At 36.4% G+C, this 18,226-nt stretch overlaps 1 protein-coding gene across 4 annotated transcripts in view; it reads left to right on the plus strand.

The window, feature by feature from the left end:
- The window catches only part of Parp8 (poly(ADP-ribose) polymerase family member 8), a 178,175-nt gene that overhangs the window by 90,862 nt on the left and 69,087 nt on the right, over window positions 1-18,226 (plus strand). For all 4 annotated transcript variants that reach the window (XM_047555101.1, XM_047555098.1, XM_047555099.1 and 1 more), the window contains exon 4: window positions 9,725-9,762. In XM_047555101.1, the coding sequence (XP_047411057.1) occupies window positions 9,725-9,762 (38 nt within the window). The remainder of the gene's footprint in view (window positions 1-9,724; window positions 9,763-18,226) is intronic.

Raw genomic sequence — 18,226 nt, forward strand, 5'->3', positions numbered from 1 at the left:
CCATTATGTGTCATCATCCACTGATCAGCGAGATCATTCGTCCTTTGGTTTTTTGAGATTGGTTTATCTCACTTAGCATGATATTCTCCAGTTTCATCCATTTGCCTGCAAATGCCATAATTTTATCATTCTTTATGGCTGAGTAATATTCCATTGTATATATATACCACATTTTCTTTATCCATTCATCAATTGCAGGACATCTAGGTTGGTTCCACAATCTGGCTATTGTGAACTGAGCAGCTATGAACATTGATGTGGCTGTATCTCTGATTATCAAGAATACAAGCAACAACAGGTGTTGGCGAGGATGTGGGGAGAAAGGTACTCTCATACATTGCTGGTGGGACTGTGAATTAGTGCAGCCACTCTGGAAAGCAGTGTGGAGACTCCTTAGAAAACTTGGAATGGAACCACCATTTGACCCAGCTATCCCACTCCTTGGCCTATACCCAAAGGACTTAAAATCAGCATATTACAGAGATACAGCACTCAAGTAATTTTGAGAAAAAAAAGTATGATTAGCTCATTTTTTCAAAAAATGTCATATTGAGTTATAAGTTAACTGTTTCTGGACCTTAGGATTCTGAGGATAAAAATGTCTGGTGTGTCTCTTCAGCCGAAGGACAACAAGTGAAGTGGGGACATCATGAAAGGAACCCTCTTGGCTGCCTTGGTAGTTGAAGTTGAACCTCTTCCTGAGAGGGAGTTTACTGGGAAGTAACTCTGTGTAGGACTAGTAATAATAATATGGTTAATATAGCAGCTATTATTTATTGACTTTTGTGTGTCAGTTTTATTCTTAAATGCTTTACATGTATTTGTGTATTATTACTCGTGATATTATTACTCGTGAGAGATAGGAACCCCAAAAGAGGAAACTGAGGCAGAGGATAGTTAATTATCTGGCACAAGGTCACATAGTAATAATAGTAATATCAGATCTGAATTTAAATCCAGACAGTCTGGCTTGTTTCTTTTGCGTAAAAAAGTGACATGTTCCAAGCATGATGGAACTCGGAATGGCTGGCAGTTAAGGTCTGGGTATTTCTGGCATTTGGGATGGAGAGGTAGTTATGGGTCAGATCCTCAATAGCTTTAGCAGACATGTGAAGGATTTACAATTTTATTCTGTAGAATTCATCTATGTTTTTTGGAAACCAGATTCAGAGTTTGTCTTCATCAAAGTCTCCTGGAATGCTTTTTCGATATGTCCCCTTTTAGGTATCCCTCAAGATCGTCTGAATCAGATTCTCCCTGCCTCTTATTGTGTTCTGATAAAGATCTATAATTCCCAACGGCAAGCACTACCATTGTTTGTCTCATTTTTTTTTTTTTTGGCATTAATTTGCTCAGTTAAAAATTAATGTAAAGGAGGCTATGAGATGTATTTGGTATGTGTTCAATTTAGTTTGCTTGTGAAGTACCCTGTTGGCAATGTGTAAAAAAAGGTGTGTCTTTGGTTAGGAGTAACAGAATTTTTCAGTCTTCTGCTTATGTTAGTAGGAAACTCTTGTGCGTATAACAGAGATTATTCATGGTAGGAAAACGGGTAAGCATGGCCTGCAAAGCACTGAAATATGCTAGTTCATCATGAAAATTGAAAATGTGAAAAGTCAAGAAAGAGACTGAAAGAGAGTCTTTAGAAGCAATAGGGGGTCCAGGGAGAGAAAGGGTGGTGTGTCAAGGACTCAGATATGGAGCTTTTCCCAATGTAATTTTTATTGGATGCATTCAGAGAGCTTATGTGAGAAGAGGAGTAAAAATAAGAGACCAGTGGGGACTCATGGCAGCAGAATTTTGGTGGAGGGATGAGTTCAAGATAGATTGTAGTGTATGTGTACAAAAGACTAGGTTGGGAGAATGGGTTAGATTACTCTTTGTAAAAATAAGACATTCGAATGAGATATTGGTTGGTAATTAAGGCTATAATGTAAATGGATCATTTAAATATTACTGGCATTTTTTTCTTATCATACAGTGCACAATTTTACAGATTGAAACAATACAAATGTACATGAAGAGTCACATTTCCTTTCATTCCCTAATAGAGACAGAACAGCTGTTAAAATTTGTCATTTTTCAGACCATGTAGGCATATACTTGTAGTAGATATGTATTTTTTTAATCGAAATGGTTTCACCTGACCAAATCATTTACCTTAATGTATCAGAAACACTTGTGTCTTTTAAAAAATGTTCTTCCATCTCATTACTTTTTCTCAGTTACCTAGTATTATAATTGTGTGTATTCATTCATTTATTTATGCTGTACTCTGGGGATTGAACCCAGGAGCATTATACCACTGAGCCACATAATATATCAGAATCTGTATTTTGATATATTTCAAATGATGAAATTGCTTGATTAAATTCACAGAACAAAATCCCAGATGGAGTGTGGGCTTATGTTATCTATACAGCTAGTAGATGGATAGAAGGATAGAAGATGGATAGAAGATTAGATTGAAGGACAGACATTTCCTTCCTCCTGGCTACAGAAATACTATGAGTTTGTATGTGGTCGTTGCGGGTAGAAAGAGTAGAAGGAATGCCTTGAGGGAGTAACCATAAGGTAATTTATTTTCTCTTAATGTGGGAATAAAACATTTAATGGTAGTGAAAGGGCAGGTTGTTATTAGATTTTGGAAGATATGAAGATTTGAAAATAACTGGGAAGGAAAAGCTTAAAAGGAGTCTATGAGGAATGGGTTCTGAGTCTCCTAGGCAAAGTTGCTAGTAGCCAGTATTGAGCACCGTGTGTCCATATGTCACCAGACCTCTTTGTGCCATTGTCCTTTTCAGCAGCATTCAGAGCCCAGGTCTAGGGATAGAGAATGACAAGTGTGACTTATGTAACCTTTGGAGTTTGTAGGATTGGGCAGGTGGTCTGCAAGATAGGGGCTGCACAGTGGAGTTGTATGTGCTGTGGAGAGAGTTGCGAGGTATCTGCAGTCACATAAAGAAGGAACTGCAGCCCTGAGAGACCTATAAAGACATTAAGAGTGAAAGCATGGTCCTAGGTTGTCAGACAGTAGGGATAAGGGCTGGAGAATGAAAAGCATTGGTTAGAAAGGGGATGCAGGGCTTTGAGATTAAAGGGAGCAGTTATACCTTAAGCCAAGGTCCAAGGTGTAGCCTGAATTTGGAGAGGTAAAGGTAAGGGGGGAAAGTGCCATGAAACTGTATTCAGTTTAACTGTAGCTTGTCCATAGGAGGTAGTGATAAGATTTTTAGTAAAGAGCAAGAGTGCCCTAGAAATCCCTAATTTTAGGTAAGCGACGTAAAGATTGTAGCTATTAGTGGTGACAATGAGGGCGCTATAGTTGGTTGATTTGGATAATTAGAAAGTGTTTTTGGAAAATGAACGTGATCATGAACATGAAGGTGAATGTTTTGGTCATTGAATGGCATTAAAATAGCAAACTGAGCTTCTAGCTTTCCTCAATTTCACCTTGCAGTTTGAGATTACTAGGGGGTAGTCTAGGGGGCAGGGCTAGGACAGTTTCTCTTTCACCCTGTGGCACTGAAGAGCAGGCAGACAGACTTCTAAGTGCTGGCATGGATGATGTTCTAGTAAGCTGCAGGGTGTCAGGGGCTGAGGTGTGGGGTTCATCTGTTGTCAGATTTCAGCTGCTGACTTGCATGTGAACAGAGAACATTGAGATCTGTGCTAACAAGCATCTTAGCCACACTGGAGGATTGCTGGTCATTGGCTGTCATTTTTTGTTAGCTTCTGCTACTTGCTTTTTTCTCATGTAAATTCTAAAAGTCTGATCCAACTGGGAGAGAAAGAGATGTGAAGATGTAGTTTATGGTAAAGTTTTAATTTTCAGAGGAGGTAAGGTCAAAGGTATTTTTGTAGCAGAATGTTGGGTTTGCTTCCTTCTGCAACACTTTGGGTGTAGTTGAAAAATCACAAGCTCAGAGTCCAGGAGTTTTTTGTTTGGATGGCAGAACGTCATTGTGGATCCCACTAGTAAAATGCAGGCACTGATGTAGCCCCTGGAAAGGTCTTCATCTTCAATCCAAGTTAGCATATCTTTTATGTTAAAACTACCATATTCCATCAACTTCCTGCTGTTGAAGAATTAGCTATGAGGACTTGAGGATGGCATGAGGACTAAACTATTAGCTGTTTGTAGACATTTCATAAGGAGAAGGATGGTAAAGGAGCGAGTGGTGAGTTAAAATACAGGAATGACCTTATGAATGAATTCAATTACAGGAGTAAACAGATGTACTGTTTAAGCAAAATGCAAGATCAGGTAAATATTGAACACCCGAGGGCTCCCCCAAGCCCGCCTCTGGGTCAACTCATTCTCTAGAGATGTCAGATGCTTTCAGAGGAAGAAGAGGTGAAATAACCATTTTGTTTGAAAATTATTGAGGTGCTAGAAATAATTGGTAGAGTCTAGTTTTAAACATGTGATTTTTAAGAACATCTTATTTGTGCTGTGCAAGTAAGTATGTATGAAACACCTATCGACTCACCTGAGTTTCTCTGTCAGAGCACCTTAATGTAATCATATTATAGCATATTTCAGAATTTCAAAGGTCCTCTTTCCCAGGAATAGGAGTTACAGAGCTTGATCCAGGGTTTTCTTTCTTCTCAGGCTCAGTTTTGTTTGCATCCACTTGACGATTTCTTTCGCCTGCTTTTTAGTATTAGGTGCAGCACACACTAACTTTGAAAACTACTTAAGCTTTGCCCTTTGCACTTTTTTTGGTCCTGCCTGTTTGATCCTCATGTGTCATCATGCATGTCTGCGTGTATTGGATTGCTTCCCTTCGAACCCGGTAAGCCACAAAGTGAAACTGATTAGGATTTTCCAGTCGTGGTGATTTTCCTTCTGGTATTCTACAGAGAAAACGCTGTAGCCCAAGGAACTGATGAATCATTTTGCAGTGCTTTTTTTTCTCCTTGTATTTGAACAGTTAGGTATGGTTATGAACATGATCATGTCTCTCAGTATCATGAGTACAATACTAGCATACAATAAAATCCTCAATGTTACTTTTGGTCTCTGATAAATGTAACATACATATATGTTATATGTAATATAAATATACACACACATATATAACAATTTTTTTTTAAAGCAAATTGAGTTCCCCAGAGACATTCATTCATGTAAAATTTCACTAATGTAAATTTCAATTTACTTGTGCTGGGACTGACTAAAATTACTGAGCACCTGCTGCTCTGTGTCTGGCATTGTCCTGGGGGCTTTACACCTGTTAAACCACTAAATCATCACAGCAGGTGCGGAAGTCACAGGGATGGATTCACCCATTTCACTGAAAAGCATTTGGAGCTGAGTGTGTTGAAGAAACCTTTCCTATAACACTCTGCTACTAAATCTCAAAGCTAGAATTTGACTCCTTTTTGTGTGACTCAGGCTACAGCAAACTGCATAATCGGAGGTAGATAAAGGAATGAATTCAGGCTTCAGTTTGTTTTCAGGCATAATTTGAATGAAAAACGAAGCCAACTGCTGTTGGTTGAGATGGAAGGCTGTCGGGAATTAATTCAGCTTAGTACTGAGTATAATCTTTGGCAAACTGCCGGACTTCTGCCACATAATACTGCCAGATCAGAAGGGGTGCTCTGATCAATAATTTCGTTTCTACGTAGGACAGTTCCACTGTGTAAACACGTGAACCATGGGAAAATAAATTCCATATGAGGTCAGAGCGTATATTTCCCCTAACTTATTTGAGGCACCACTGGCACGGACATTTTATCTGCTTATTATTGGCATTTGACTCAGGGCCATGATTCCCAAAGAAAGCTATGATCTTGGCTGGGGTCCAGCATCTGCCATTTGTTCCTGCCTTCTCAGTACCATTACATATTTTCCCAATGACATTTGCTTTTGCTTTTATTTTTTGCTGCTGCGATACCTTCTTAATCTGATTTTCTTCTCTTTATCCTAAGTACTGTCTACTAGAATATTTTTTTCAAAATACCAATTCTGCCTTACAATCATGTGTTTTATACTCTTTTTTTTTTTGGTATAATATTCTTGAAATGACAAAACTGTAGAGATGGAAAGCTGATTAGTGGTTGCCTGATGTTAGGAATGTTAGGATGAAAGGGAGAGAAGTGTTCCTCTAAAAGGGTAGCCAGCCTGATGGACATCTGTGAATAGTTCTGTATTTTGATTTGTGGTGTTGGATATGTGAGGCACGTGTGATAAAATGATATAAAACAACACACAAACTTTACACAATATTGGTTTCCTGGCTTCAGTGTTCTACTGTAGGTATATAATGTGTACGTAGTATGGGAAACTGGATGAAAGATAAAGGGAACTTCTTTGTACAACTTTTGTTAACTTCTTGTGAATCTCTGTTAACAAATTAAGAATGAAAAAAAGTTAACAAATTAAAAATTAAAAAAGAAAACCTGCTGTGCTTTTAAAAACTGTTGGGGTTGGGGTTGTAGCTCAGTGGTAAGAGACCTTGCCTACCATGTGTGAGGCACTGAGTTCAATTCTCAGTACCACTCATAAATAAAGAAAATAAAGGTCCATCGATAACTAAAAAAAAGTTCCTTTGTCTCTCATATTCATTATTTCATATTCTGTGCTTCTGTCTGGATTAATTGTCCAAAATCATCTGACTTTTTTCTACTTCAGTATTACTTGATGTTAACAGAATGTTTGACTTATTCCAGGTTACCAAAAATCACTTGAATTAACCATTGAAAAAACATGCTTTGGGAAAGAGCTGTATATCACTACTTGGTCTCATTACTAATCATCCTTCTTCCCTACTAAGTTTTTGGTCTTTCTGGTCTCTGCCTAAACTTTTTCAAGAACTAAGCAGAATGCCAAGAATTTGATGGTGGAATCATGGGGGCTTGGACTTGCCTGGGATGTTGCCCTGCCTCATGGCCATAGTCTCAAAGCCCTAAATCCAATCGCACATACTAAAAGGCAGGAACTTTTTGAGGACTTTAGATTCAGCTTCATGAGATAAAGATGAATCAGGATACCCAGAAGAGGAGCAATGGTGAATTGTGCTTCTACCCTTTCAAATTTATTGAGAATTGTTGTAGCTAGGTATATGGTTTTTCTTGGTATTCTGAAGTTAAAATGTCCTGTGAAAAATGTTTCACATCTTCTGTGTCTTTTTAATGATTTATTGTTTTCTTTCTTTGTATTTTGGTTTGGTTCTGTCGATTTTTCAAACTGTGATTGTGGAAGTGTTTATTTCTCCCTGTAATTCTGTAAAGTTTTGTTTCCTATAATCTGTATCTTTGTTATTATTAGGTGAATAAATATTTCTGATATTTCTGATTATTACACCTTCTTCTGATGAACTGATCTTTTTAAAAACAAAATTCTGTGTGTGTGTATGTGTGTGTGTGTTTTGCTGGGGATTGAACCCAGTGCCTATAAACTAACCTAATCAGTTTATAGTCCCTTTGTGTCTTCAGCCTCTCATGCATACTCTTTGTAGGCTCTTTTTTATCCTTTACTTTCTGTCTTTCTGTGGTTTTCTGTTTTACATGGATCCCTTAGAGACAGCTTTTTTTTTTTTTTTTTTTTTTATTAATCCATCTGGCTGTCTTGTCCTTTTACATTGTATGTCTAGTTCCTTAAAGTTTCAAGCCTTTATCGGTATGGTCAGATTCAGTTTTCATTTACTACTTGCTTTTTATTTGTTCCTTCTGTTTTTCGTTCCTCTCTTCTTTTATTGCCATCATTTGGGTTATATGTTCCAAAATGAGTTTTTAAATTCCAGTTTAGTTTATCAGTTGCTTTTTTTTAGTAGCTATGTACGTACCGGAATGTGTTTGCTCTAGGACTGTTATATATCCTTAACTTCTCTTTGAGTTATTGTTTAGGGTCTTTATTATGCCAGTTCTTATAACATGCAAGGACTTGCAACTGTGTGTGGCATGTCACTCCTCTATGAGATATAGCCATCATGCCATAATTGTCATACATAGAACATTTACCTATGCTTGAAATTTTGCGATAAAGTATTAAAATTTTTACTTTAAGTAAACATCTGTATTTTAAAAACTTTTAAGAGAAAAGGAAAACTTTATTATGGATATAGCAAGTTCTGCTGTGGACAGATTTTTCTCTTGTCTAAAAGTTTATTTTGCCTTCATTTTTGATGGACAGGTGGTCTTTCCTTGATATTGAATTCTAGGTTGACAGCTGTTCACCTCTCCAAAGTCAGCACTGATGCTTATCATTGTTTCTTTGCATGTAATGTATCATTTCTTTCCTCTGACTTTAAATTTTTTTTTCTCATATTTAGTTTTCAGGAATTTGACTTGTGTGCCTGGGTGTAATTGTCTTTACACTCTCCTGTTGTGCATGGGTTTTCTGAGTCTCGTTGAACCACACACCTGTCTTTCATCCAAACTGGGACATTTTAAGCTCTTCTTTCCTACATTATTGTCTCTTCTCTTGTTCTTTCCTAGGCCTTCTGAAACAAATTGTTTACTCTTTTGCTTGTGCCTCACATTGATGCTTTGTTTTATGTTTGTTTTTCTCCTTTTCTGATTGAATTTTCCTTTACATCCTTAAGTTTGCATAACTGTTTTAACATCATTGTGGGATAATTCCATCACTTGGGTTGGATCATCTTTTCATCTGACTATAGATTATATTTTCCTCTTTGTGCACAGATCACATGATTTTGGATTGAAATGGGTTCACTTTTGAATGATATACCTTGCATAAAAGCTGTATCAAAAGAATTGAATTCTTTTTTTTTTTTTTTTTCCTTAACTGGCAGATGATTTTGCTGAACTCAAACGGAATTTTGACTTTTCTGTGGCTGGTGACTGCTCTATTGATTCACTCAAATAGCTAGTATTGAGTATGTGCTCTGTGTCATGCACTAAAATAGGTGACTATGCTACAAGTATAAATAGCCCATAACCTCAAGAGATAGGCTACTGGTTGATTGACATAAAAAATTGAACTAATGCATATGCTAAATTCCTATATGCTAATTAGTTAAGTTCATAGAAACAATGATGTTACTGAGAAAAGGAGTTTTGAAGTTGCATCAATGCAATTTAAAAATTATTTTTGAAATAATTCGATCCTTGTGAGAATAGGAGGTAGTACATTTGTTGTATAGAGTAGTGATGAAAGATTGATTGATGAGGCGTATCTATTAGAAGTTTTAATTCTTGAATTAAATAGAAGGAATACATGCTTCTCTCCCCTACTGGGGCATTGAACCCAGGGGGCTTTCCCCTTGAGCCACACACCCAATCCTTTTGCACTTTTCTCTTGAGACAGGTTTTTATTGAATGGCACAGACTGACCTTGAACTCATCACCCTCCTGCCTCAGTCTCCCAGGTATCTGGGATTACAGCCATGTGCCATCACACCTGGCAGAGAAATGCTTTTTGATATGAAAATCTGAGCAAACCAAACAAATGTTTATAAATGAGATTTAAGAGATTACAGAAATAAAAAGACCTATCTGTGCTAGAAAATGTATGACTTGGAAGAAAGAAATTTCAAAACCGTTATTGAAAGACCAACTTAAACTCTGCAAGTGTGTATTAAAAATCTGTAAGCTCCCCATGTCACAGATAAATGACATTTTTAGGATCTTATCTGTTTATACTTTTATTTTAAACTGTGTAAATGAATGTATAATATTGGGTTGGTTATGCTTTTGTAATATCATGTCTGCCTTCACAATAACTTGAACCTTTCTTTTCCTATTTTAACAGTGTATCCTACTCAGTACATGTATCTGAAGATTACCCAGGTATGCTTATTTTTCTTTTTATTACAAATATTCATGTCATGACTTCTTTGATTTATTTTTCTTCTGGAGATATAAAATGTATATATATGAGTATATTGAGTGGTGGAGTGTCAACAGAGGAAATCTTATAAAAAAAATACAGAACTCTGTTGATTACTTGTGAAGTACATGTGTTAATCTGAGTCCAGAGTCAAAACAGTTGCCTTGAAAAGTCACTCATATGAGCATATGAGCTTAAGAGCTTATCTGCCTCCTGTATCGCTATATCATTACAGTTGAAGATTGTCTGAACTGGTGTAGTTGTTAGTTTTTTGGCATCATTTGACTTTTCGTAATGTGAAAATACAGGTAACACTATTCTCTTTCCCTTCCTCTCTTTTCCCTACTTAAAATTATTTTTTGATGCTCTCCATATGTTTTAAATGTAATATTCTATAAAACAATTTTACAGTAATACAGCGGAGGTTGTTCATCATTAAGGGTATGCCTATTTTTAAAGATTAATATGGAAAGCATTCTAGGCATGTTTTACTGACATATTTATAAGGGGAAACATTTTTTGATAGCTGGAAATGAAGTCAGTGTACTTATTATGATATATATTTTGGATGCTGAATGTTTATGAATTATGCTTGAAAAATAAAAGACCTGCTGCTTACTGTAAATACTGTAATGATTGTGCTTCTCATCTGAGCATCTTGGAGAGATTTTAGTAATGAGAGGGGCAGAAGTTTAAATCAAGGTGCTCAAAATAATGCCACAAATAAAAGCCCAACTTGAAGATGTTAAGTGAGTTATTCTGTGGCATGAGATATATGGTAGAAGATGCATTTAGTATACCAGGTGTACCAAATGCTTAGCTCCCCCTTGTGGCCAAGATGTATTAATTGGGCTTTTTCCACACTTCACAGAAGCATTTGGAAATATCAGTATCTAAAAATTGAAATTTTAGAACAAAGCTTTCAATATCAGTTGTGTTCTTTTTCCTGAATCCACGTTTTGGAACAAAATTGTAGTGAATTTCAAATGATATCCCCAAAGAGAAGGAGTGTAAATAAACACTGTATTTGACCTATTTGATCAAAAAGTTGGTATAGGTAGGCTGCAGTGAAACACAAGGAGGGAGGAGGGAGATGAGAGCATTGGGGTTTAAGTACAGGGTCAGAATAGTGAATTGGTTGATGTGTCTAGTACAGCAAAACACTGTACAGCCCAGTTTACCAAATACTTCCACATACACAATTTCATGTGATCCTGTCTGTGTGGCAGGCCAAACAGGGGCAGTCATAACCTTTGAACTTGAAGAAATGTGCTGAAAGATTAAATAATATTTCCCAAGGACATGTAATCTGGTGACTAAAAAAAGTCCACAATCCAGTTTTGATTCCTGTTCCTTCTTGGGAAGAAGCAGTATTAGTTTTTTGTGGAGATTTCTTCAAAGGGAACATTAATATGATAACATTTCCATCTTTATTCAATTTTAATCCATGTGTATGTTTACAAAGAGTTGTAAGTCATGTTGACTATTTGAATACATTTATTTATTTATTTGGTGTTGAGGATTGAACCCAGTGCCTCACATGTGCAAGGCAAACACTCTACTGCTGAGCTACAGCCCCAGCTACAGTCCCAGCCCCCATGCTTGACTTTTCAGAAGACAGTATTATGTAAATTATGTTTGCTCTTTATTTCCAATATTCATACCTGTGCCCTTTTTTGTTTTTGTTTTTCTTCCTTTCTGGCATGGGTAGAAGTTCTGGAATAATTTTTAATAATAGGTATGAAGGCTGGCAGCTTTTTACCTTTTCTCAAAATTAGCATGTTTCCAATTTCTTTCGCATAATCAAGTATCATTCCTTTTCTCATTTGTCACTTTTTATTTAAAAAATTAGGGATTAGAAAATCTTCATTAACTTCTTACTTGGTCATATTACAGTGTCGTGTATTTTCTCTTTTAAAAAATAAGGTGACACTTTACTTTCCAGGTGTCTTAATGGTCGTAAAGATTATGTGGTTGTGAGAGATTCTTTGGCATGATAGACTTCTGGTTCCTGATGGAAATCAGTTGTTATATTTGAGCAAGTGAATCTGTCCAAATCCTAGGGATGGTTCCAAGACAACTTCTCTACCACAGCTGTTCTATTTTCCTGTTTCTTAGACATCTTTTAACATGTGTTCTTCTTCAAAGTCACTATGTTGCTGAAATGTTCTTTTTTTTTTTTTTAGCAAACAGTATTTTAAGGATTTGAGGTTTAAAAAGTCTTCTGTCTGTGTGTTTATTTCTCCTTTTGATTGTTTATATTCTTGTCCTCTTCCACCTTTGGTTGGTCTTCTAAAACATTTGCCTATTGAAATTTTTTCAAACAAACAGCTCTTTTTATTGTTGGTTTTGAGTACTTGTGTGGTTAATCTCAACATTACCTTTATTGATTCCTTCTGATAACGTTCTTTAGGATTTTTTTTCTCTCATTTTTGTGATGATGTATTTCAGTGATTAGCTCATTATCTAAGTTTGGAAGTATGAGATTTTCTTTGCTCTATGCAAATGTATCAGCATTATTTTGCAGAGCATGAATTAAGTTTCCCTAGCTTATATCCCTAGGGATGGATTTATCATTTTACAATTTTGCTCTGCTAGTTAGCCTGTGGCATCTATTGACACTTACTTCATAGTCCTTTTTGTGAAAATTACAATTCCGCTTTTATTGAGTCAGGCACACATAATGACAAGTATCGCGTTCCCTCTGCCCGCAGAGAGAGACACGACAAACGTCTGAAGCTTTGGAAGTTTATTGTGCACAGTCTTCCTTTCTTTCCCTCTTTTCTATCCCCTTCTCTCTTTTCTTTCTCTCGCTCTCTTTCCCTCTGCTTAACTCTCGCCTGCTCCGGTCGCTCCGCTTCTCCTGCTCGGCTCACGCCTGCTTCGGCCGCTCCGCTTCTCCCACTCGGCTCTCGCCCTTGCTCGCACTCTTCTTCCTCGCTTCTACTCCTACTCTCAGCTTCTTCCCCTACTCCCCCACCCCTCAAGCTTATATACACTTCAACCAATCAGGGGAGAGCACACGAGGTAAACGCGCGGACAGCTGCAGGCATAGAATAGGTACACGAGGGGGGCATGCTCTAATCACATCGTTAACTAGCCAATCATTGGAATTCACTGGTTGTTTACTGTATAGCTGGCCGCTTTTGGCTCAGCGCCAGGCGCCATCTTGACCGTGCCCAAGGCTGGGGGTCCCGGAAACCCCGACAGACAAGAACGTAAATGAGAAACCAAATGATATGTTGACTCTTCAAAATAAAGTGAATGAATAGATCAGCTGCCTGTCTTGAATTTCTTTGTAGATTTTATAGAGGAGACCTTTTTTGGAGGTAATGGGATAAAGAGCAGATATATATATTTATAAGTCACAGGTTGACTGTGCTATAGTAAAACAGTGGAAGTCCTCCTTCTCATCTGTTCCCACCTTTAATTAGGAGGCTTACCTACTGACGGGAGTGAATTCCCTCTCACCTCTTCTATATTCCTCACTATAGGATCTAGAAGAGTGAGGAGTCAGTTTCTGGGTTCTCTGGTTCCTGTAAATCCAAAAAGTCTTGACTTGGGTCACATACTTGAACATTGTATAGCTTTCTGCATAAACCATGTGAAAATTAGAATCCTATATAGTCTCTATTAAATTAGAAACAAGTACAATTGTGTTTATGTTAAACAAGCATTTATATTTTGTAAGATTGCAGTGTTATTTTAAAACAAAATGACAAAGCATTGATTTTTGGATTCAGAAAGACATGAGTTTCATCACTTTCTACTTGTATAATACTTGTATAATTACTTAAACAGTTTGAACAGATGACTTTATCTCAGTCTTGATCTACTAATCTAAAATAGAAATAATACTTGACTTGCTTGGGAGATGACTTGAAATTACGTAGAAAATTCAAGGCAAATATCTAGGATGATACCAAATCTATATAATTTGCTTATAATTATAATTGTCATTTCTTTTAAATTACATAGAAGTGAAGAATGGAATGACTTGACTTAAATTATGCTGTGTTTGAAGTAGAATGAAAGCAGTAGTTTAAGAGGTGCTTTTCTGTAGTCTCTACTCATCTTTCCCAGTTGGTCTATAAAAGTTCTGATAATATGTGAATTCTTTGGTAGGCAATGAAGAGAAAATACTCACATTGTTAACAGCTTTAACAAAGATCTGTTGGTCCTCTACAAAACATACACATTAAACAACGTGTCTCCAGAGGTCTGGAAAAACCAAAACCAACCAAACAAAAAATCCAAAACAAAAACAAAATTGACAATTCTGGGGTTAAATAGAATTCCAATGAGGAAATTTATTTTGAAAACATCCTTATTCTGTCACTGATTCTGTTACCTTAAATGTATTCCTTAACCCTGATTTTGTCCTACTTTCCCATCTTTAAATGATGATGATATTATAGATAGCAAGGAAGACTTACAATTTTTTTTAAAATAATATATTTTTAGTTGTCGATGGACCTTTATTTTATTTGTTTTTATGTGGTGCTGAGAATTGAACTGAGTGCCTTACAAAGGCTAGAAAACCACTCTACTACTGAGCTACGACTCCAGCCCCAGCAAGATTTATAATTAATTAATTGCTTATTTATTTTTGGTGATGGGAATTGAACTCATGTGTGCTCTACCACTAAGCCTCATCCCAGCCCTTTTTATTTTTCATTTTGGGACAGGATCTCTCTTAAGTTGCTGAGGTTGGCTTCAAACTTGACAGTCCTCCTGCCTCAGCCTCCCAAGTACCTGGGATTACAGTCATGGGCGACCAGGCCCTGCTGATTTATAATTATTTAAACAACAAAAAAAGAAAACAGAATGGATTAGTACTGTTCTTGCAACCTCAGAGATCATCAGCATACCTTCTTGTTTTATAGCTAAAATTCGAATCTCTTCACTTTTTAGCTAATACGGTGGGGGGTTTAAAAGAAATCCATGACTACAATTGGTATCAGTGTCAAGATTTCCTAAAAAATTAAACACATTGTTAAATAGATTGAATATATTCAAGGTGTATTATGTGATGATTTGATATATTTGTATATTGCATAATGAATAGTACAATGAAATTAACATATCCATCATCACCCATGCTGTATATTAGGTCTTTGAAACGTTTTCATTTTACAGGTGAATGTTTTAGAAATATCTGTTTTCCCTTCGACCAACTTCTTTCCATTTCCCCCTAACCCACAGGTCCTCATAGCCACTGTTCTATTCTTTGCCTTTTCTAGCTCAGTTGTTTTTATGAGTCCATGTGTATGAAATAGAATATTTATTTTTGACTTATTTCACTTAGCATGATATCTTCCAGGTTCATTTATGTTGCAGAATTTCTTTCTTTCTTGCTTGCATTTTTTTTTTTTTTGGGTGCCTAAATGGAAATATTCCACTGTATATACGTACTGTAATTTTATTATCCAGTCACCTAATGGATATTCCGCATCTTAGCTGTAGTGAATAATGCTACAGTACAAATGTGGCTGTGGACATCTCTTGGACATACTTACTTCATCTTATTTAGCAAGCCCAGATGTGACTGCTTACCTGGATAACATGGAATGGAAAAATTCCTATTAAAACAGAATCATTAAGAAATAGAAAATCTGAACAAACTAATAGGGACAAGTGGAATCAGTAATCAAAACTTCTCAATAAAGAAAAACCTAGAACCCTACCAGGTGAATTTTGTTAAGCAATTATGGAATTATTGCCACTCCTTAAATTCTTCCAAAAAAAACCCCACATAGGAATCTAGAGTTCATGTGTCCTTTTTCCTGTGCCATTTCTGATCACACCTTGGATATGCTCTGTGAGCTGAGGTGGTGGTGTATGCCTGTAATCCAGTGCTTGGGAGGCTGAGGCCAGCCTCAGCAACTTAGTGAGGCACTAAGCAATTTAGCAAGACTGTCTCAAAATAAAAAGGGCTGGAGGTGGGCTCAGTGGTTAATCGTCCCTGGTTTCAATCCCTGGAATCAAAAAAAGAAAAAATAAAATGGATGTGCCTTTGTGATTTGATGAGGCCTGTTATATCATAATGGTAATTTAATAGTTCATGACATGAAACCTGAGACTGTCTTGATTTTGGCTATCTTAAAGCACATACATATTCACCAGATTATATTTTCTTGCTTCAAATCACTGTCCTATGGTTTACCTGTACATTTTTTGGTGGATTTTATATTGTAATAGGTTTTCTCCGCTCCCCCCCCCCGATAATGAATAGAGAATAGTTGTATATATTACTTTACATAAGCCATTTTGATACAAAATCCTTTAAATTAAGTTATTCACTGTTTATTCCATTTTCTATTTTTTTGACTTAGAACTTAGTAATTATACATAGTAGTTGGGTTCATGCCAATGAATGCATACTGGAAATCAATTTTAGTTCATGAAGATTCAATCTGCCTGTTTTTGGGGAGGAGGGAGCATCGTGTTGGAGGTTGAACCCAGGGCTAGGCACATACCTGGCCGCCAAACTTCTTGCTTTCTTAAGAATATCTTCATTTGCCTGCTTTCTGATGGCTTCAGTAAAATCTCTGTCATCATAATGCTGTGGATTGCATGACGATGCCAACTTTATGGATTGTTCAAGATCATCCCTCTGGCTGGTAGTCAGCTTCTAAGTTTTGTTTTTCTAAACCTCCCTTTTATTTATTTATTTATTTATTTATTTATTTATTTATTTATTTATTTTTCACATAAGGGAGTTTATTAAGCAAACAGTGTCTCCCTGCAGGGTAAGAGAGAAAATGAGACGAAAAGAGCGTGTGCTAGAGAGAGTGGAAAGCCAGGAGGATAGAGAAAAGTGTGTAGGACAGACAGAAGAAGAATGGAAAAAGATGGTGGGGAAGCTACAGTAAAACAGTTGAATTCTGCCGGGCTAACAGCGGACCAATATCGGAGAAGGATACTTGCAAGCTGACTGATGAACCAATAGCTAGCCAGGATGTTCACAGATTGACAGGTGGTTGGGAGGCGGGCAAAATGACTGTACCTGATGGGCAGGGGAGCAGCTTTATACATTACATTCCCCCATTTCTTTTTTTATAAGAAAATCTTTTGCTCTCCAGTTCTTTTTGAAGCCTTCTCCCTCCTTCCTGCCTAAGTGATTGGGGTTGGTTTTGCAGGTGAGATGTAAAAAGTCCATTCTTCTTCCAGACTTCCAAAGGCAGATGGTTTTCATGGACTTCATTTCCTTGATTTGACTGATCCCCTATTTCTACACTAACTGCCTGTCCCCAATTCTGACTTCATTTACCCCTCTAATTCTAGGAACTCCTTCACTGCTGTAGGGAAAATAAACCTCCCTTTTAATACTCATTTTCTCCTTACTTTGCTCCAGTGAATACATTCCACATAAGGACAACACATAATTATGTTGATTTAGTAGTAAATAACTTTGAATTAGTAACAGGGAAGGCTTAAAGAAAATAAAATCTGGCTCTTATTAAAAGGTTTTATGTTTACCTGAAAGTACAGGTTAAGGCCAGAAGAGATTCCTGTTAAATGGTCAACATCCCAACTAATATGCTAAAACATTAACTAAAATAAATCATATTATATGTGTTTCTTAATCTGTGGTCCCACTTGATAGGCATGAGAATTTCCTATCCTCCTTGATGGTATTTTAACATTAAATAAAGCAATATTTGTGATTAGCATTAATTAAAGTTACGCGGCAAAGTTGTTTTGTTTTAGATCTAATCTACTCCCAACCCTCTCTCCTTCCTGAATAACTGATAAAGCCTTGTCTGTTGAGAGTCTTTTGCAGCTAAGCTGTAGGTACATATTACTATCATTGACTTATTCTCAGAGTCTAAAAGCAGTACAGATGTTTTTTCAGAAATAAAGTAGAGACTTAGATAACTATCAATTAAGAATCATGTTCTCACTGTACTGACACAATATTATGAAAAGTTGACTTAGAAAGATCTTGTAACATGTACTACTTCAGTCATCTCAACACTAATTTCCCTTAGCGGAAATTGATCCTTGTTTCTTTTATTCACTAGTAATATTTTATTTATACAGTTTGGTAGGTCATTGTTGGGTGTAATATAGAATCATCATTAATGAATTTGTGAACTGTTCATTAAATAGCTGTCTTACAGATGCTCAGGAGTCTGCAATGAGAAAAGGACAATAAGTACCTGGGTATTATATTTCCATATACTTGTAGATATGTATCTATCAGAACAAAGTAGTGAACTTATAAACATTTTATTTTTCCAGAATAAACAAACAATAAATAAGAACTGGAGTATTTTAATGTGCTCCATACTCATAAAATTAATTTGGGGAAGAATGATAATTGTGAGACTTGATTTATATCAACTTAAAAATATATAGTAGAGCAATATGGAGGGTATGATTTCAACAGAATTTTCAGCTCAGAATCTTAGATGATTT

The sequence above is a fragment of the Sciurus carolinensis genome, chromosome 6, assembly GCF_902686445.1.
Source record: "Sciurus carolinensis chromosome 6, mSciCar1.2, whole genome shotgun sequence".
Lineage (NCBI taxonomy): Eukaryota > Metazoa > Chordata > Mammalia > Rodentia > Sciuridae > Sciurus > Sciurus carolinensis.